The sequence below is a fragment of the Typopeltis vanoorti genome, chromosome 18 (assembly GCF_054136105.1).
Source record: "Typopeltis vanoorti isolate ZY-2024b chromosome 18, IOZ_Tvanoo_1.0, whole genome shotgun sequence".
In the NCBI taxonomy this organism is placed as follows: domain Eukaryota; kingdom Metazoa; phylum Arthropoda; class Arachnida; order Uropygi; family Thelyphonidae; genus Typopeltis; species Typopeltis vanoorti.
This window is the reverse complement of record NC_143566.1, coordinates 88,709,844-88,732,992: the sequence shown is the minus strand read 5'-3', so window position 1 is coordinate 88,732,992 and position 23,149 is coordinate 88,709,844. Positions and strand designations below refer to the sequence as shown.

Genomic DNA, 23,149 nt, shown 5'->3' with positions numbered 1-23,149 from the left:
TCACCCCTATTATGTCGATCTGGTACTTATCTAATTCCTCAGCTAGCTCCATTTCTTTGCCATTCAGGCTTCTTACGTTGATAGTACCTATCTTTAACTCTCGTGATGTTGAGTTGGGGTTTGTTTTCAGATTTGTTCCAGTAGCTGAATTTTCGCTGTTCGCCCTGGTTCCCTGGCAAAAACAACAGGGGTCTTGTTTAACCGGGCGACGCCCCAGCCGGCATGAAATTTTGTCATGTTGTTAATTTTTTATTTTGGTTTAACCAATAAGAATACAATTTGGTTGGCTAAATCTCAAATTGCCAGCCCATCCTCGTTCGTTCAGTATCAAAGCAGATACCCAATAGGGTGCAACATGAGAAGGTGAGGATTGGACATTAGGTCAGAAGCCCTGGTCGGTTCTCCGCATGCCTTTAAAGGCTATGTGGAGGTCTCCTCTCAGTTATACAGCTTTGACCCTTAAGCACCCCCTTGATAATTCATTATCTTCTAATTGCAACTAGTTTCAATTGTAAACTTTTTAAACAATGTCATATATTACCAAATGTATTACAGTATATATAATAATAATATAAATAAACACAAACCTCAAAACTGTTCTTCTTGCTAATACTTCTGAATGGCTATCATTCACTACATCACCTATAGAGCCAAAAAAAAGTTAATATATTTTAAAAATCTAGTTAAAATCACAATACCACAGTACAACGATTATATCCAGTCTGGCTATAACACAAAAGCACTATTATATAATTCTACACACTATAATTTAATTGATGTTTAAAAATTAGCCACTATGAATTTCATTTATTCTGCTTTATCAACAAAGGAAACCTAAGTAACATGTAAAAAAAAAAAATTCCAAGCAAACTTCAAAAGTTAGAGAGACTGTTAAATGCAATTTTGCATTTAGTCATACACACTTGGGGGGGGGGGGGATTAAATTGAACAGTCAAAAAACTAACATTTATCAGATAAACGCATTTAATGATAAAGGAACAAGAATATAAGTTCTTGGCTAATTTAATTTATTACCAGATAAATTCTGATTACATCTTTAATACTGAATTTCCTGATGACTAGTTCAGGGAAATTATACAAACATACTTGAGAAGAGGTTAAAAAAAAATTGTGGAACAACAAGTTAGGTTCAGGCCAAATAAGGATTTGATCCAATTTTTACTTTAAAACAAATACTCAAAAAATCAGAGGAACATCATCATCATCAAATTTCTGATATGCACTCTGATGGAGTGTACAGGATATCATGAGACTACATGAAAATTTTACAAACAACAAATTACACGATAACCACAGTAATTAACTGTAATGAAATGAAAGTATAGATATATATAGATATTTATACAGATATTTATAGTTATGCCACAGGTGCCTTTAAAGATTAAACTCTTACACCATCACCAGCTTCCATCAACAATTTTTTTCCAAATTAAATTAATGTTTTCTATCAAGACTCCAATATCACTAAATCTAATATTTCAGTCTTCTGAGGCACAATATATATATATATATATATATATATTTAAAGTCATATAATTTCAAGCTGAAAATGACAACTCATCATTAGTAGCATCAGGCAGTTGAATAGAAAGTAAAACACAAACAACAGAGCATTTAAAACAGTAAGAGTTGTATGATGTTATACACAGAATAACACAAAGGAATAACTGAAGAACATAGTATTATTAATTTTAGAAAAAAATATGATGACGTGTGATTAGAATAAGACTCCTATATCTTTGATAGTGAAAGGCAGTTGTTAAGATAAATTGAAGATTTGTATATAGTGTTTAGCTAATAACCAGATAAGAGGAAAAGGGATTTTATAGAGTAGATGATAAAGAAATTTTTTCACATAACTGGATGGGGCAGAGTGGGGGGGGGGGAGCAAGTGATCATCCCCTAGAAGTTGAATAAGAGTATGGTTAGCAAAAGGACTAGATTTTTGCTTGGAAAGTAGTAAATGAGTGGAATAGGTTTCCAGAGGCAGCCATTAGTATGCTGTGATTGAATGATTTTAATGAGAGACACACAATATTGATTATGTCAGCGATAAATAAGGACCTCCCATGATGAATCACTGGACTCCAAGGAGATGCTTCTGTAATAATAATAATAACAACACAAACAACAACAATACTTCAGAATTGTAAAAAATGTCATGAAAGTGAAAACAAAAATTCTCCTCTTAAACAGTACTTGACTATTTATGAAATACAGCAATCTGTTGTTTATCTGACCTTTAAAACAACTCTTCAATTAACTGACTCTTGTATGTCAACTGACTTCTGGTAGAGCACCGTGTAAGCGTACATCAGTTATCGGAACCTGCCATGCCATTTTGATAATTGAAAGGTCAGATAAAGGGTGTATTTGATTATATATGAAAAATAAACATTTTTCATATGTAACCTTCACTAAAATCATATATCAAAATACAAATACAAATGATGGCTTTTACATTATTTTGAATTTTGAAATTAAAATTACAACATCTATCTGCTAATTTTTTATGCTTACGATAAGTAAATGAAATGAACTATACCTTTATCACTGTACTTTGATTTTCCTACACATTTTGACCCTGTGGATAAGGACACAATTTCAAGGCCTAAGGGAGAAAGGGGGGGGTCAAGAATAACACCAAGAGGAATTTTCTAATAATGCTATTATTCAATATATACAGCAAAATCAAAATATACATAGCTTTATTTTATATGATTATGAAATCATGCACCCTTCCATAATAATTATATTATAATATATGTACAAACAAAAATAACATAGTATACTTTCACATCATAAGATCCAAATCAAACTGACTGCTGAGTCAAAAACTATCAAGACTGCAGTGTATTAAGTGATATTTTTATGAATTTATTTTGTGCCTGTTACTATGCATACAGAGAAAATAATTTACCTGAAATGTTCAGTTCTGTGATTAAAATCTATGCAACGATGCAATATTTTCATTGTAAAATAAATTTTGATTTCTAATACAACAGTGAAAAATGTTTTTGATATATCTTTTTTATGTTAATTATAAAAAAATTCTATTACCTTATCTGCATTACGTTGATAACCACTTACGCATCTGCTGAATGAAATTCACCTAAACTATTAGACTTTTGCATTTGTAATAATAAAAAAATAACATACTTTTTCCAGTAAAAAATAAAATAAAATACACACACACACACACATATATACTTGGAATGGTAAGGACACAAGATCTATAATTGACTATATCATTACTAATCATAAACTGGCTCCAGTATAAGTGAACAGAGGAAACAACATCCAGTTGTAAGAGAAAGGAATTTCTGGATTTTTTATCAGACCAATGCCTCAGGCATTCAATGCTAGGACCGAATCAAAATTTTGCATTTTTTGATCCTTTGATGCTGGGACCAAATCAGCTAAGCACAGTCAGCCAAGGGACTGTTTCATTACGTGGTCAGTAGGAGGAGAAAGGATTATAGACAAATGAACTAGTTAGATGGAAATGGGATCAAGTGACCAATGCAGATAACATAGTGGAACTCTTTAATAATCACTTTATTGTGGTGTATTTCCAATACTAAGTTCCCTGAAAGTCAACAAGGCAATAGGACTGGATGGGATTTCTTGTCTTATCATCCTTCCACTCCTTGGATATTTTCCAACATATAAACTTTCATCAAACAGCCAAGTCACTGAAGCTGTCAGTTCTTAGCACATTCTCTTAAAAGACAATGTAATACAAACTATAAACTAGTTTGTATTACATCTGTTATTGTTAAGATTTGGGAAAAATTAGTGAATGACTGTATACAAAATTAGGTGGATGATGTTAATATTATCTATGGGGATCAGCATGGATTTATTAAGCAGTGATCTTTCTAGTTTCCATAATTTGATTACCAACAAGGACAGAAATTTCAATAGCTAAGTCAATTTCTATTATGCTCTTTGGTTGGGAAGACTTGGGTTCAAATCCTGTATAGAACAAGAACTTTTAACAGGGCTTTTTATCTGAAGGTGAAGGCTTCAAGGTATGGTGCGAGTCAATTTGCAAGTGAAAAACAGAAAGGAGAAGCTGATGAGCAAAAGGCATACACCGACATTTTTTTTTTTTTTAATTTCCAAACAGGCATCTGACAGGATGCTACACAATAAGTTGATATTAAATTATAATATGGGTTTAGATAACAGGTTAGTGAACAGGATTGAAAATTAATGTCTGATGGATATAAAAGTAAGAAATATGGAAAATTAACTCTTGAAGTGAAGATCACAGAAAATTACCAATACTTAACATCCTTTTCAAAATATCTGAGAAAGAAAAAAGACTGATCTTTTCAGTATACAGAAAACCAACCACAACCGGAAGATCTTACATGCTGCTTCACACCAATATCCATTACAAAAGATAGGCTTGATAAAAACATCACAGGACAGAGCAAGCAACATTTCCTGTACATCGCAAAAAAAGGAATGAAGAACTTTGTTACCTTAGACATACTCTCTCCCTCAGTGGATATGAACTGAAGATGATTAACAAAATTCTTGACACACCTCTGAGAATTATTTCAAATAAACAAGATTTCATAAATGCAATTACATCACAAACGTTACAGACAAAATTGCAGCATTGCTTTGTAATTACCATGTTAAGGTAACTTTGTTATCGCTGTATACGATTTTGAGGTTTTACATGCAACAATATCTCCCCACATCTGCCCATAAAGAAACCAAGAGTATATAAAATTCATTGCTCTTGTGGCATTTGATATGTAGACCACATAGGATGGTCTGAAGAGATACACATTTCTGAACATAAAAGATGCTGATAAGAAAGGAAAGAAAAGGTTGGAATTAGCTTTCCACACAACAAATACAAGCCGCCAAGTGGTTCAGCAAAAAACAGAAATTCCATATATTGATCATAACTATTTTATAAGAAAATTTAAACAAGCCTTAGAAATGCTTCTTATTCCCCCCCCCCACATACACACACAGTGCAACAAAAACCCAGGTTTCATCAAACATCAAATTCGATCTGCATTCATCAAAAATCTAACAACCACAGAACCTGACAGCAGCAACAATCATTTACATATTAGCTAATCAATGGTTTTTAATCAGTCTGTTTATATATATATATATATATACATATATATATTAGGATAACCAAGTTATTTTATAAACTTGTTTATTTTATTTTAACTCCTAATCCCAAGTATGCAAACAATTAAGTTTGCGCCTGAAACAAAGTTCAAGTCTAAAGATGATATAACACCAGGGCAACTCATTGTAAAGGTGGGTAAAGCTCTGATCACTATTCTTAGTATTTTCCCATAATGTAAAGCACATCTCACTAGAAGATGTATACTGCAATGCATTATGGGTGGGGTCACTACCCAGACCGGTTTCAACCTTTTTTGAGGTCTCCTCAGTGAGTAGCTAGACCCTAAATACCAAGGTTATAGTAATACGGAGACTTATCAACTTTACCTATAGAAGTTGCAACAAGATATTTTTATTTTTAATAAAAATTTCTGGAGGAGATATAGATGTAATAAATTTTTTAACTTGGGGATATTGTATATTAGGATAACCAAGTTATTTTATAAACTTGGTTACTTTAACTCCTAATCCCAAGTATGCAAACAATTAAGTTTGCACCTGAAACAAAGAGTTGAACTTTGGACCTCAGACTTGAACTTTGTTTCAGGCGCAAACTTAATTGTTTGCATATTTCAGGTTATCAATGACTTTTGCTACCTCATTTATTGATATGTAGACTCAGCTGCATTCCTCGTGAATGTTTTCTACCACAGTGCTCTCACTGCTTATTTCATGTAGCAACCCTTGAAAACAATCACTTGAGATATCTAGAATAACTTCACTTTTCATGTCCACTGTATGATATTTGATTCCCTGTACAGCACTCTTTCCTACATTTCTAAGTTTTTTCAGTAGCCTCCAGAATATTTTTCTCCCTTTCTGATATTTATTTTCTATGTTCTTACCAAAGTCTTTCCACAATTTTGTTTAGTTAGTTTTGCACATCACCTCTAACATTTTACTCTGTATTCTCTCAGAGCACATACTGACCTACTTGACAGGAATGTTTGATATGCTTTCTTCCTTTCCTCGAATGCCTCTAACTTCCCGAGTCCACTAGAGTCCCAATTTTCCTATTCTTGCAGACAACCTCACCACAGGCTTCTCTGGCTAAATCAATTAATGCTTTCTTCAAAGTCTTCCAATGAATCTCTAAAGTTTGGCTCTAGTTTTCAAACTTTTCATTTTTTTGTGAATAACATTTATGTATTCAAATCTACAGTTAATCTCTGAAAGCTGCTCAACTTTGATTCTTTTTAAAACTTTCTTTACTATTTCAAACCCTCTATATACTCATGCATCTTGAACCAGAGTGAAGATATCAACAATAACACAGTCAATGAGACCTCTTCTTCTCCTGATCGTGATTTGTGTACAACTTTATGTTGACACACTACAACAAATTAACCTAATAATCTTAACTTAATTAAAAAAAATGCTTATCTTTCTGCTCTGTTCTAATCAATATCTTTCATACGTTACCCTCAGAAACATATATTGTATTTCAAAGTACAATAAACAAGAGAAAAAGTGGAAAGAGAAAGATAGGACAATAATTAAGAGGTACAATAGTAAGTTCATATACAGTACAGACTTCTCAAAGATTTAGTAGGTGGGAACATCTCTGAAATCTTTCTTATGATGAAAATTCCTTCAATCCTATGGAATTGTCATTTATCATCATGTCAGCTGTTCCAGTTATTTTAAAAAATCTGTCAGCCGTGCCAAAGAGATTGTTCTTTTACACCGAATGTTAAGTAAATACACAAGTGTTCAATCCAATTAATGCAATGACTTTTAATTTTATTCCTTTTAGAATCTGGAAAATTACTGACTCAAAAGCAAATAAAAAATGTATATGTTTAATGAAACTAAAACACTATATAAATAAATTAATTTAATAAGAACAAAACTAATTGAATTCAAGGTCCTCTAAAATAAATCTATACTTTAGAGATCTCCTTTATATTTTAAAGGATAAAATTATTCACTCTTTGACTCATTCTATTATTGGTTTGTTTAACACGTACTTAATCATGTCTACTAGAATGAACATTTTGTTTTCACAACAAATTTCTACAATAAATGTTCATTAGAGTCAGTTTTTTATTAGGTCTTTTCTAAAAATATAAAACTATTTCTTCACTTACATCAGATTTTTTTCAGTTTCCTTATTTAGCATAAGTTGGTTCCAATCATCCTCACTGTTTCACTGGAGTATACACATTCTTACCGTGCACAATTTAATATGACACACAAATCACCGATTCTTTACCAGAAAAAACAGTTTCTTTTACTATTTCATAAACAACTGTAATCTTTTCTGCTGCTTTGTAATATTTTTCTATTAACGTATCTCTATTATATTATTATTATTCTCTATTCTTTATCTTTTACTACTTATATTAATTTCTCTACTCTACTACTTTATCTTTACTTTCTCTACTTTCTATGTTTCTCTTACTTTATCCTTCTATATCCTTTATTAACTCCACTCTATGGAACTCTGGAAATTTATTTAGATTTATCAACTGCACCAACAGTGTTCTCCTTATGGTATTAGGTATAATTATACTTCCAGTAGAGCATATTCTGAAACTATTCTAAAGCTTAATTAAATGGTCATGGCTAATATTTTATTCTTTTGCACACAGGTCCGGTTTTTTTTGGAAACAGTGCATTGCATAAAGATCAGGGGCACACTTTGTAAACAAAACAAACATGTTTATTTAAACTAAATTGCAATCATACTATATCATACAATAAAAGGAGTTCTCTCTTAGCTTTACTCTAAGCATAAAATTTCAGCAATTAAACCCTTCTCATTTCTAGGATTATCATGCTCTATAATTTATAACAAGTATTTCCAACTATATTTGTGAACAATTTACTCTTAGATTAACTTTCCAGTCCTGAACTATGAACTGTATTAAGCACAATAAATGTCCCATTGACTCTCAGTCAATTTCACATATCTTAAGCAATCACAACAAACTGTACTCCATATCTTCTTTAACGTTACTATATCCGTTCCTAGTTCCTTCGTTTCAGGTTTTTGACATCCACACAAAGTTTCTGTCATCACTGTCGTCTCACGTGGATGACTCCCGGAGCTTGAAGCACATTTTTACTGGTATTACTGAATCAGTCAAAGAGGTTCGACGTTTAAGGCACTTAGCAGACTGTCCTACTGGCAATGCATGCCGGTCCTGCTTCTCTTCTCCTTCGGTGGCTTTACGGCTCCCGTGGCTATCCCTCGCAGCTTCAATAGGCCCGACAACGCACAGCGAATGGACTGCTTCTAAAGTTCTCTCTTCTCTTCTCCTCCTTTTTTTTTTTTTTTTTTCCTTAGATGACCTCCTTTATACGATTTCTCGGGTCCCTGTACTGAGGGTCGAGGCCCCCCCAAACATTCCCGTACAAACGGTCTTGACCTTCACGTTAATGTTCACTTTTTTGTTCTCACGGGATACATACACATAATCCTGTTTTCAAAAAATGGAACTGCTTCAGAACTAAACCACCTTTTATCACTGTCCTTGAATCTGGTATCTGGCTGACTCCGAGCACATTTAAAATCACTTACATTGTATACAATTCCTACATCAATACTGCACTGATTTCTAAGGCTTTACCCTTGAATCTTACAATTTAAACATTTACTCTTTAGCACAAATTTGTATGATAATTTCTTGGAATTAAATACATGGACTTTTATAACATTTACAACGTCAATACAAAATTATTTAGCTTGTTTAAGAGTTGCGACCTCTGTAAAAGTTGATGCAAAAAGAGGAAAAATCCTACTGCATCGAATTTTACACAACATATCTAAATAGAGAAGCCACTTTGCATTTTCAGATTTCACTAATTCAGCCACTTGTTCAAACAGAATGATTAATATCACCAACGTCCTTGAGACAGAAGGTGAAACTTTACATTTTCTGTTTCTTCAAACATTGAAACAGAATGTCTACTTAATATCTTCTTTTATTTACTGTTCACTTGTTGCCCATCTTAACTCTTCCAGTTAAAGGATTCGCCTTGCTATAATTCCTTTTTGGAATCTTCTATTAATATATTCCCGAATGTCAGATTTTCTTAAAAAACTTCTTAAAACAAAATTCTCTGGTCTCTGTTCTCAAACTTTTATTCTGTCTTCTCTTATTTTCCCCCATTACCCAGATGCTGAATGCTCTCTCTTTCTCTCTCTGTCAGTTGTCAATCACTGATCAATCTCCTTGGTGTGCATGCGCACTTCATGTAAATGGCAAGCGAGAAGTTAGGTAGTAATGGCTGACATGCTGTCGTTAGCAAAAAGAGAATGTCTTTACAAAGAACGACAGATATCACAACACTTAACAACTGTGAATTATAATAAAGATTGAAATTATTACAACTATCAGAATATAGTAAGTACATCAATCTCAAATGCGTTACATTTCATTTTAACATATCAATATTGGGCACATAACAAGTGCTGATCATATATGTTACAAAACCAAAATTAATAATATACAAGAAGCAATTGTAAAAAGATTCATAATTTTAAATTATGATTATTTTTACAGAAGCACTAGCACTGTTTATAATGAAAGTAGGTGGCAAGGCTTTCCTCAGGTGGACCTCTTTCAATGAAGTTTATGATAGTACAGACGTTAGAAGTCGTGACGATGATGATCATAATAATATTGATAATGATGATACCAATGTTAGGAAAATATTCATATTTAGAATGTGTCAATGGCAAAATTATCATAGAGTTCTTTCTGCTTGGACCACATTAGATAACCATCCAAAGTAGATTAACATACTTGCACTATCAGTAAAAACATGAAGTTATATAAAAAATCTTTTAAAATTCAACTACTCACAGCTTACCAGAAGAATCTTCTCCCTCAAAGCTAATCAAAAATGCAGCAAGCATTGTCCACTCTCTATCAGGTTGTGGCTTGCCAGTTTTTGGAAGATTGTTGTAATGATTGTAGCACAGCTGTGCAACTTTATCAGCAAATGTCACTTGTGACTTATCTTCCATTAGCCTCTATAAAGAAAATATAGTCAGAAATAATGTAACTTGAAACTTTCTATAGGAAAACTAACAGAAATAGAACAAGTAAAAATATTGTGTGTCTGTGTGTGCCTATATACACACACAGTACAGGCTCCATATTTTGAAGGGCCTTGTGCAAGATATCAATCAGCATTCAAATTTCTAAAAAATTTGAATGCAGATTCATAAATTTCTAAGAAAAATATTCAACTAGAAATTTTGTGAGTAAAAAAAAAAAAACTCAGTGTGCATACATCACATTTTGGGTAATTCATATTTGTTTTTGTTTGCTTTGTTAAAAAATCACCTAATTTAATACAATTCTCGTGGAAAGGCTTATACGTCGGTTATACATTCTTACTAAATAGTTTAAGGAAATTACAACGTACAATAGAATATACACTAAAATAAATTTTAATACACTTCCAATATTTCGGCAATGTCATGTTGCCATTATCACAAGAACTTAAATACAAGACACGTGCATGCAAGCACAACACACAGTAAATGAGGAATGAAGCAGGAAGCTATTCTTTCTCCTAAAAGTCCTGATGGTGCCCCCCTAGCGGGCAATGTTAGTATTCTTGGGCGATTGGGCTGAAGGTCTTCTGATGTCGGTTCTCAAATTTGGGTCAGTCTCATGCAACCAAATTTGTTTAGGTTGGGATTGTTTCTTAGGGCTGAAGCTGATTCCATGAATAGCCTTTCCTATCTGAATTTACTACGGTGTATTATCGTGGTTTTTTCCAAGGTATTCTATGGTGGGAATCCAGTGCATGGTCTGCTAGACCAGTGGCTGTATTGGTGAAACCGGATGTAGTTCTTGTGTTCTGAAATTCTGATATTAGCTGTCCTGCCTGTTTGGCCAAAGTAGGACAGCTTACGGCTGCAAGTGACTTGGTATATACCAGGTAGGTCTGGGGGGGGGGGAGGTTGGTCTTTAGTGGAGCGGATAAGGGATGCCAATTTTTTATAAGGTCTGTAACAAGAAGTTAAAAATTAAGTCATTTTATGGATTTTTGTAATTTTTTTCCGAGGTGTCTCGGATATAGGGAATGGTGAGGGATTTAGAGTAATCCTTGTTGCGAAGGGGGGGGGGGGGTAGCCATTGGCTGAGAAAGTGTTGAGAATGTGGTTTAGTTCTGTGGTTAGGGCACTGTCATTTGAACAGATAAGTTTAGCCGTGTTCTGTAGTGTCTTAATGACTCCATATTGTTGTGTGGGGGGGGGGGGATTGTTGGTGAATGTATCTGCCTGTATGGATGGGTTTTCTATAAACTGAGAAAACCAAGGTTCCATCAGGTTAGCGGGTGACTAGTGTGTCTAAGAAAGGAAGGCAGTTGTTTTTTTTCTTCTTCCAGGGTGAACTTGATTATGGGGTGTTGGTTGTTTAAGCATGTTAGGAAGGAGAGGAGTGCATCAGAGCCATGTGGCCAAATAGCAAATACATCATCAACATGGCGAAGCCATACGGTTGGTTTTTGTGGTGCAGAGTTTAAGGCTTTCTCTACAAAAGTCTCCATATAAAAGTTGGCCAAGGGTGGGGAGAGTGGAGAACCCATGGCTGTCCCCTCTATTTGTTTGTAGAATTTTCCTTGCCAACCAAAATAGCCTGAGTTCATTGTGAACTGAAATAGGGCTGTGATATCGGGAGGAAATTTAGCTTGGATTAGCTCTAAGGATTCTTTGAGTGGGACATTTGTGAATAGGGAAGAGACATCAAAGCTGACCATTACATCAGTTGTTTGAGGGTAAGGTTTTCTAAGCTGGCTTTGAAGTGAATTGAATTTTTTATGTGTGATGGTGTGTTGCCAATATAGTGTGAGGGCTTTGGCCAAATGTTTAGCTAGTTTGTATGTGGGGGAATCAATGCCATCCACTATGGAACGTAATGGCAGATTTTCTTTATTTAGTTTTGGGAGGCCATATATATACGGGGGAGGGGGGCTTGCATGCACGTGTCTTGTATTTAAGTTCCTGTGATAATGGCAACGTGACGTTGCCGAAATATTGGAAGTGTATTAAAATTTATTTTAGTGTATATTCTACTGTACGTTGTAATTTCCTTAAGCTATTTAGTAAGAAAGTAATAATTTAATACAACTTAATTCATCGATTTTTACATTCTGCACCAAACATAAAGCATTCTAAGCAAAGGATTCCATGCAAGAGCACAGGTCACACTCCCATGAACCAGCTCTGAATGTATATATATATATATATATATATATACATTCACGTATTATAACACAGTGACGGCTGAACTGGATAAGGGTAATGGGTTTACGGTGATTCTACTGGACCTTGCCAAGGCCTTTGACAGGATTCCACATGGAATTCTAATCAGTAAATTGCAGCATATGGGAATGGACATAGGGTTGGTGAGATGGATAGGAGGGTGGTTGACGGAGAGATATCAGAGAGTGGTTTACTCGGGAGTAGAGTCCACAAGACGGCCTGTGACTAGTGGTGTGCCACAAGGATCTGTTCTTGGACCACTGCTGTTTAATTTGTTCATAAACGATATAGGAAATGATCTGAGAGGAACAGTACATTTGTTTGCGGATGATGCGAAGTTGGGTAGGGCAATAGTGAATGCAGATGACGTCAAAATTTTGCAGGATGATTTGGATAGATTGGAGGTCTGGGCTAAGGAGAATGGATGTCAGTTTAATGTGGCAAAATGTAAGGTTATGCATTTTGGGATGAAAAGATTGGCGGCAGTTTACTGCATTGGTGGAACCCTGCTCCAGGAAATTGATGAGGCACGAGATTTAGGAGTGTTGGTGGATAAGGAATTGAAATTTAGGGGACACATTGCAGAAGTGACCAAAATAGCTCATCAAATCACTTGGTTGCTGAAGAATACGTTGACAAGCAGAGACAAGCAGGTTATTGTTCCTCTCTATCGAGCCTTGATAAGACCCCATCTAGACTACTGTGCTCAGATTTGGTCACCTAGGTTTCTTCTTGATGGGGAGGAGGTGGAGAGGATCCAGAGGCGAGTGACCAAGATGATAGCAGGTCTGTGGAATGAACCGTATGAGAACAGGTTGAGGATTTGTGGGTTGCAAAAATTGGTTGATAGGCGGAGGAGGGGAGATATGATTGAGACATTCAAATTACTGAAGGGTTTCTATAAAATTAATTCAGAAGATATTTTTGAGAACAGGGCTGGTTGTGGGAGGACTAGAGGACATCCATGGAAACTGGGCAAAAGTGTGGTTAGTAAAGGTGTTAGAGCTGGGTTCTTTACTTTTAGAGTAGTGAATGAGTGGAATGCGCTCCCTGAGTCTGTAGTGGATGCTGTGACAGTGAATGAGTTTAAGGCGAGGTATGATAGATACTGTATGAATGTCAGATAGTTGTGATGAATATGATTTGGGGCCTCCCTCGATGAGTCTAATGACTCCCTGGAGTTGCCCGTAATAATAGTAATAGTAATAATAATAGTAATATATATATATATAGACAAACTTTTCTGTAACAAGCATGAAAATAAATGAGATCATGACTGCAATGAGCAAAAAATCATAATGATTTTAATTTACACATACTCCTATACAATTGCTCACTTTTATAATAAGCATGCCACACTGCTATACGATATAACTTTTAACTGTCCGTACAATTAGCATAGTGGCTTTGCACTTCACAACCATATGCCTGGAGAAGGAGTATCCTAGGTTCGATTCCCGTCGATGATGTGAGGAACTTAAGGATCTTCCTCAGCCATAGTAGCCAAGTTAGCCAGTCTTGGGCATGGACAGCAGGTCCCCCCTCCCAGTTATCTGGGATTTTTCATTCCACAAGCAGGCAAACCGGCCCCGTGAACACACACACACAGATTACAGTCAGAAATACTTAAGACCCAGCCACAGGCCTGATTCATCAGCTATGCCGGTCCGGTCCTGAGCCCGGATGGTGCCATATGGTGCCATATCTTCCCGTAAAGGGACTCACAGTCATTGTATCATCATACAAAACTACTACTACTTTTAACTATGCAAACATTCTTAATTGCTCTGGTAGTTCTTTGAATACCCAATTCTTGGATAAAAATAAATTGCTCAGATAGTTCTTGGACAAAAATGAAAGGAGTGACTTAGCTTTTATGATCACCAGCAATGGATTACTTGTCAGTTTATAACCTAATCTTGTCCTTATGAAACCATCCCCCACTCTACCTATCTACCTCTCCGGTGTCTAGCCTCCAGCCTTCCTCTCTCACTTTAACCAAACACTGCCACAACTATAAAATCAGTTAAAATGATGTCTAGCCTCCAGCCTTCCTCTCTCACTTTAACCAAACACTGCCACAACTATAAAATCAGTTAAAATGAATCCTGCCTTCAGAAACATGTCTGCTAAAAGAAAGTGTCTCTCAGTTCACGAAAAAGTCAAAATTATTCATGAGTTAGAATGTGGTATGAAATATGCTGAAGTGTGTAAAAAGTTTTCTTTGTCCTCTTCAACAGTATCAACATTGCAGACAAATAAAGATGTTTACATCCTGGCACAGGAAAACAACATAACCAAAATATAAAATCTAGAAAGTGCAAGCTCACAAACAGCAATAAAGCACCAGTGGTTTACTATGCAAAGAAGTACTGGATTCCCCACCAACTCTCAAATTAGAAAACTCCATAGGCTCCTTAAGAAGGTCACTTCTTGGCCTGTGGAGATTACCAACAGACTGAAACCCTATAACTCTAGACCGCCCTCGCATATATGGGCTCCCAAAAATACATAAAGATAATGTGCCATTATGTCCCATAGTGGATGGCATTGATTCCCCCACTTACAAACTAGTCAAGCATTTAGCCAAAGTGCTCTCACACTATACTGGCAACACACCATCACACATAAAAAAACTCAGCCCACTTCAATGCCAGTATAGAAAACCTCACACTCCAACATAATGACATAATGGTCAGTTTTGATGTCTCCTCCTTATTCACGAATGTCCCCATCAAAGAAACCTTAGAGCTAATCCAAGCTAAATTTCTTCCCGATATCTCAGCCCTATTTCAGTTTACAATGAACTCAGGCTATTTCGTTTGGCAGGAAAAATTCTACAAACAAATAGAGGGGACAGCCATGGGTTCACCACTTTCCCCACCCTTGGCTAACTTCTTTATGGAGACTTTTGAAGAGAAAGCCTTAAACTCAGCCCCACAAAAACCTACCATATGGCTTCCCTACATTGATGATGTGTTCGCTATTTGGCCACATGGCCCAGATTCACTCCTCTCCTTCCTAACACACTTAAACAACCAACACTCTAGAATCAAGTTCACCCTGGAAAAAGAGGCAAACAATAACCTCCCCTTCCTAGACACACTAGTCACCCGCCAACCTGATGGAACCTTGGTTTTCTCAGTTTATAGAAAACCCACCCATACAGGTAGATACATTCACCAACAATCCCATCACCCCCCCCCTCACAACAATATGGAGTTATTAAGACACTATTCAACAGGGCAAAAATAATCTGTTCTAATGATCAAGCCCTAACTACTGAACTAAATCACATCCGTGACACTTTCTCAGTCAATTTCCCCCCCCCCCAAAGAATCCAAAAAATACTTAACCCAGTTATCCACAACCCACCACTCCCCCCTTCACAAAAAAGATTATTCTAGATCCATCACCATTCCCTACATCCGAGGCACCTCGGAAAAAATCAACAAAATCTTAAAAAAACATGACTTGACCATCTGTTACAGACCACATAGAAAATTGGCATCACTTATCTGCTCCACTAAAGACCAACCACTTCCCCTAGACCTACCTGGTGTATACCAGGTCCCTTGCAGCTGTAAACAGTTCTACTTTGGCCAAACAGGCAAGACAACAAATATCAGAATTTCAGAACACAAGGATTACATCCGATTTCGCAAGTACAGCCACTCTGAGCTTGCAGACCACGCTCTGGATACTCTCCACAGAATAAGATGGAAGAAAGCCACAGTAATACACCGCAGCAAGTTCAAATATGAAAGACTATTCATGGAATCAGCCTCAGCCCTTAGGAACATGCCAAACCTCAACAAATTTGGATGCATGAGACTGCCCAAAATTTGGGAAACATTTATCAGAAGAACTTCAGCCCAAAGGCCAAGAACTACCAATATAGCCCGCCAGGGGGCACATCAGGACTTTAGGAAAACGTTAACTTCTTAGCTTCTGTTCTCATTTGCTTTTATGTAGTACTTGTGTGCACGTGTCTTTGTAATAAGTTCCCAAGAAGATGGCAACGTGACGTTTGCCGAAATATCGGAAAGTATATATTAAAGTTTATTTAATTTATATTTCTAGTGTACGCTGTCAATTCCTTAATTATTAGTTATCATGTATAACCAGTGTATAAGCCTCTCAACAAGAATAGGATTCCCAACAGATGACCTGATCTTGAAGGCTCAAGTGGAAAAATTTACTAAACAATTTAGACGTGATGTTTATGTAACAACGGTTGGCTAAATCAATTGAAAAACTGATATAACATTATGTTGGTTTTAAAAAAGGCTAATTGAAATCATGTTTATTAGTAATTAATATTGTTATTAATTAAGAGAAATAAACTGTTTAGTATTAAGTATATGGTTTTAATATTATGGACAAATAAGCTGTGATTAATATTAAGTGTATTGTAGTTTATACAGGCATATTCACACAAATAATATATAGATAGGTATATAAATATATTATTTTCTCTCTCGATATGGTGAGTAATGGTTATAACGAGAAAATTTTGTCAGTTCTATGGTGCTTGTCATTACCAAGTTCAACTATACATAGATTTCTTTTCACATCACTTCCATATATTATTATTAATATTTATATGGGCACTTCATGAAGTCAAAAGATTCATCGTGGGAGACCCACTCTATCCATTAACACAATACCTATCATACATTTCCTTAAACCTATTCACTGTTGGGACATTCACAACCAGTGGCAATCCATTCCACTCATTTACCACTCCACAAACAAAATACCTAATCTGCACACTATTACTAACCACACTTTTGACATGCCGTGTAAAAGAGTGTGACCATTTGTTTTCCCACCTACTCCCCATTTATTGAAAAATTTCTTCTGTGTCAATCTTATGATATCACTTCAGTAACTTATAAGTTTCTATCATATCCCCTCTCCTCTGCCTGTCAGCTAAACTCTGCAACTGACATACCCTCAATCTAGCCTCGTAGGAAACATTCCACAGACACGTCACCAACTTGGTTACTCGTCTCTGAATCCTCTCCATCACTTTCCAATCCCCAAGAAATGCAAGGACCAAATCTGTGCACAGAATTATTTATAAGGTTATGATTTGGTTACATGTGCACCAAATCTGTGCACATGTAACCAAATCATAACCTTATAAATAATTTCCCTATCTTTACTTGTCAATGTGTTCTTCAGAATCCAAGTAATCCTCTGAGCTATTTTGCCAACTCTTGCAATATGTTCTCTGAATTTCAAATCTCTATCCACTATTACCCCAGAACCCTAGCCTCATCAATTTCCTGTAAACTAGTACCATCAATATAAATAAAGTGTGTAATAATCTTTTCATCCCGAAGTGCATTACCTTACATTTTACAACACTGAATTGACAACCACTGTTGTTTGCCCACACTGCCAATTTATTTAAATCATCCTGGAAGATATCTACATCACTTTATCAACTATTGCCCTAATTGATTTTGCATCATCAGCAAACAACTGAATATCCCCTTTCAAATTTTACACTATATCATTAATGTACAAATTAAATAGTGGTCCTAGCACAGAGACCTGGGATACTCCACTAGTCACCAAATTTACATTGATTCCACTTCACCATACACCACTCTCTGATGTCTATCAGCCACATCCCCAATTCATGTTACTAGCTTCATCCATTCCCATTTGCTCAAACTTATGTAACAGTTTTCCATGCAGTATTCTGTCAAATGCCTTTGCAACATCCAGCAGTATCATGGTATAGCCATTTCCTTTATTCAATTCTGCTACCATCTTATTATAAAATGTGAATAAATTACTGAGGCAGGACCTACCTTTTACAAAGCCATGCTGCACCTATAGAATATCATATTCTCATCCACCCATTCCTGAATTTTACTTTTAACCAACTTTTCCAATACTTTAACCACCAATCCAGAGATACAAACTGGTTTGTAATTTGCTACTTCTGTCTTGGAGCCATCTTTATATAATGGAACTATCTTACCCTCTATTCTTCCCTTGGAACCTTTTCAGAGATGAGACAAACAACATCAGAGGTGCTGCCAGTTCACCTGCACATTCTCATAGTACATGAGCTGACATACCATCCAGGCATACTGCTGAAGTCACATTGATATTTTGTCACCTCAGTAACTGTAGAGTCACTACCTTCATGATATATACTTGCAAAGTAATTGAACTATTTCTTCTGCTTCTGTCACTTCCTACCATCAGCACTGAGTAAAGTTATCTTTCTATGATCATTCTTTTTTCTTACTTGCTGCAGAGCAAAAAACTCTTTTGGATTTACTTTGGCCTGCTTAGCTAATTTTCTCTTGAAATCTGATTTAGCCTTCCTTCCCATACTACTTACTTTTCTTGCTTGTGCTTTATACTGCTCATGGGCAAGCTGATCACCTTGTTTATATTCCTTCCACAATTTTTCTTTTTTTGCAGCTCTTGCTTTATATTGCTAGTCCTCCACTTAATCCCTACTTGGCTTATCCTCCTGATGCTGGGCATGCACTCTGATACTGCCTCGCTCAAACAATCCTTGAATGCTTCTCATGCAGTAATAACATTCATTCCAAGTACCTAGTTTATGTCATGGCACTACTCCAAGTTGGCTCCAAAGTTTGTCATAATCACCAGCTTTGCAATTCTGCATAAACCCTTTCTTGATTGAAATTTCCATGTTGCACAACCTTCCAGGACAAGACTGCATGACCATTTTCCCCAATCAGCGGTACAATCTATCTATAGTTATAGATAGATAGATACAGTTTGTGGATGTATGGCATGTGTTTGAAAGAGAGAGAGAGAGAGAGAAAATGAAATCATACAGACATGACGGATTGCATTTGAGGGGCTTTGGAGTGAGTGCACTGGTTGCTGGATGGAAGTACAATGTGTAATGCATGTAAGAGATCAGAAGAAAGAGATGAAGTAAAAAATCAGGAAAGCGGTTTTGAAGAGACAAAAGTGTTTGGCAGTGGAAATAGTAGTAGTGTGAGCAATGAAGAGAGAGAGAGAGAGAGAGAGAGAATGGGAATACAAGAGGAACAGGAAACTGGGGGGAGGGGGGAGCCAGGGTGAACAGGGTGACATGGTATAGGAAAAGTGGATGTTGATAGTGAATGTGTATATGAAGATGGAGTATATTGTGATATGGGTGGTTAATTTCAGACTAAGCAGACAAAGATAAACCATGTCAGTGTTAAATGAATGATTAGCAATATAAAACAGGAGATTGAGAAAAATAAAAAAACATTTTGTACAGGGAATATAAAGATAAAGGTGATCAACATGCTCACGAGCAATGCAAAGTGGATTCAAGGGTCACTAGTATGGTAGTGAGGAGGACTAAACCAGAAAATTAGTTAAGCATGCCAAGGATATAATGAAGAGGTTTTTCTTTTTTTTTCCCACTATGTAATGAGAAAGTGAAAGAATAATTATGGAAGGATAACTTTTCATGATATCCTCTGATTAGATTATGGAAGGATATGGATTATGGAATGATTATGGAAGGATAACTTTTCACAATGCAAATGGTAGGAAGGTGGAAGAAGAAACAGTTCAGTTACAAAGTGATCATCTGGAAGGAAGTATCGTCCTACTGGAACTTTTGAACTTGTCAATGTGACAGAGAAAACTGAGGTAAATGAAATGGAGGAGCTGGGCATATTATAAAATATCAACATGAATACAGCAGTGGTGGTGGATAATATGTTGTCAAATGTGCAAGAGAACTGGCAGTTACTTGGCAAAGTTGTCTGACAAAATCTAAGTTTCAGTCTGGCAAGCTTCCAAGTGAGTGGAAAGATGGTAAGATAGTTCCATTTTATATAAAAGTGGCAATAAGAGAAGTAGCAATACACAGACAAATTAGGATCTCAAGAGTGATGGCTAAGGCATTGGAAAAGTTGGTTAAAGGTATAATTGAATAATGGATGGAAAGGAATAAGATACATGGCAGGCAGAATGGCTTTATAAAAGTAGGTCCTGAGTTAGTAATTTTTTAGGTGCCAATTTTTTAGTAATATTAGCAACCATGGGTGGCCTAAGGATTTTTTTTTTTGTATTTTTCAATTTATGTACTACATAGTCTGAAAAACTGTGCTCTAGATACCAAACATGCAAACTTTTTGGACTTCCAATAAGCAGGGCAGTGGTTTCACACCAGGCAATGAAATTCATCCCCACCCCTATCCACAATGAGATTTGAACCTAGAGCCACTTGGTTGGAGCCACATTTTATAATAAAGTGACAGCAGAATTAGATAAGGCAAATAGCTAAACCATGATACTACTGGATTAGCAAAGACATTGAACAGAATACTGTATTATGTTGAAGTAAATGGAAATGGACATGAAACTGATAACATGGATAGCAGTGGCTGACAGACCAACACCGGTAACATAAGTAATGATTTAAAGAGGGGAATATTCAATTGTTTGCTGATGATACAAAACTGGTGAAGGCAATAGTTAATAAAGGTGATGTATATATCCTGCAGGATGTTTTAAATAAATCGATTCTGTGGGTTAAGGAAAATGGTTGACAATTTAATGTTGCAAAATGTAAGATGAGATGAAATGATGGCATACCGTGTATTACGGTGATGGTACTGGAAATTGAAGAGGCTAGGCATCTGGGAGTGATGATGGATAGAGTTAAAATTCTCTATGTGTGAACTGTGTGAATAATAGTAGGATACATCTTCTGTGATGATTCTTTTGACTCCATATAGATACTCATATAATAATAATAATTCCAATAATTGATTCTAATGCTACTCTAGACTAATATTTCTATAGCATCAGGTTTTTTAATGTTATTATTATTATTATTACCACCCCAAGACCTCATGGAGTCAAAGATTCATCTGGGAGGTCCTTTTATCTCACACACAGCTCATCATACCATGTTTTAAACAATTCAAACTCTTTGCAGACACCACATTCTTTTTTAATGTTATGTTTAATGCTTAACATGAAATGTTGTACTGTTCTACTTCGCTCGTTAATTACAACTTTTCTTTCAGGAAGATGGACTTCGCTGACAATTCTGCAAATAATTTTCGTAAGCTGAATTCAACAAATTCCTATACAAGGTCTAAATGAATTACTGTATATGTAAAGATGCAAAATTTTCCAGTACAGTTAAATAATATCCGACTCACCAATTTGAAATTTTTGTGTTAATAATTGATGAAATTATAAGGATACAGTGTTCTTCGTAAATAAATACTACACTTTTCAGAGCAGGACATTTGTTTACCTAATTTTTTACGAATAGAAAACACCATTTCGAAAATTAAAAGGATAATATCCTCCAGGTGGCAGCAAAAAAATTTGTATTTTTGAAATAACATTTCGTACTGTATTATTATTATTATTATTATTATTATTATTATTATTATTATTATTATTATTTTGACAAAAATATTTCAAGACTGAAATATTTTTCCTCTAGAGTTTCCCAAAGTTTCTTTATCTCCTCCAAATTACAGTGAGCAGATCCAAGCACAATAATCCAGATGTGATTTGATCAGAGCCTTATACACTGCTTGGAAAGAATTCAACGAACAGTCCCATGAGCAAAGGCATTGTGCCATGTAGCGACTCACGTATCTGTCGCTGGTATATTGGAGGAACTTAATGCTCCAAAGTCAAAGAAACTGTGTCACCTGAAATGGCTGTTTCGGATTACAACATTGGAAGGGGATCAATCGTTCGTGTTGGCACACTCTCCCTCGATGAGTCTTTTAACTCCCTGGAGGTGTCACATAATAATAATAATAATAATAATAATAATAATAATAATAATAATAATAATAATAATAATAAAATACCAGGTCTGTGCTTCCAAGGGCTGATTGCTTTTTGTCGGTTTTATACTGATTGTTGTGTTCACTACTAACTTCCTGGCTCTAGTGTGGATATTATTATTTTTATTTTTTTTTTCCACTACAGTGTGATTTCTTGCCAGATAGGCTTTACTATAATGTTTGTACTAACATTACTCTAATTGGGCTGAATCAGAGCTCATTTTGTTTCTTTTTTTGCGCAGAGATAAACAGAAATAACAAAAATCAGCTAACGCCTTTTTATTCCCGTATATAGGGAGTAGGCGAGGCCGTTTAGCCCTATCTAACTTTTGGAGACTGAGTGGGCAGTTCAATCTCCACTGGTACCCACTCAGATATAGCTGGCCCAAGGCTATCACTAATTAAGCAGCACGAAGTGAAGAGAGACGGGTCAATAAGTGCCGCCATCTCGTGGTCTCTAACCCTAATACTCGATTTAATATCTGAAATAATGTGGATTCTATGGTCGATTTTCTTGAGTTTACAGGAGAAAAAACCCGCTTGCCTGTGTCAGAGATCGACTAACTCGGGAACCGGTTAAACTTAAAAAGGCTTAGGAAAATTTCTTCTAGTCGTCGACTAGATTCGAAACCAAGTAGTCTTCCTTCGTGTGTCAAGCGCTGCGGTGTGCAAAGGCCACATCCACTGAGCTACACAGAGATAAAGAGAAACATAAGTTAAATGATTCTGTTCCTCCCTGGATTAGAACTTTAGGAATAGAGTTGCCAGGATGTGAAGAGCCCAGAGTCCTCACAAAAGATTTAAAAGAGATCATCAGAGTACAGAACACATACAGTTTAACTCCATATGAGAGTGGTAAGTTTCTCGTCGTAGTGAAAAATACAGATTCGATAGATAA

At 35.7% G+C, this 23,149-nt stretch overlaps 1 protein-coding gene across 4 annotated transcripts in view; it reads right to left on the bottom strand.

The window, feature by feature from the left end:
- Nucleotides 1-21,731, bottom strand: part of Adat1 (Adenosine deaminase, tRNA-specific 1) — a 136,841-nt gene extending 115,110 nt beyond the window's left edge. For all 4 annotated transcript variants that reach the window (XR_016549788.1, XM_090407944.1, XM_090407943.1 and 1 more), the window contains exons 1-4: nt 21,604-21,731; nt 10,012-10,174; nt 2,567-2,632; nt 588-642 (exon numbers count right to left, since the gene is read on the bottom strand). Coding sequence is in view for 3 of the 4 variants with exons in the window: in XM_090407944.1 (XP_090264070.1) it covers nt 588-642; nt 2,567-2,632; nt 10,012-10,168 (278 nt within the window). In the remaining variant the exon portion in view is untranslated. The remainder of the gene's footprint in view (nt 1-587; nt 643-2,566; nt 2,633-10,011; nt 10,175-21,603) is intronic.
- Nucleotides 21,732-23,149: the final 1,418 nt, after the last annotated feature.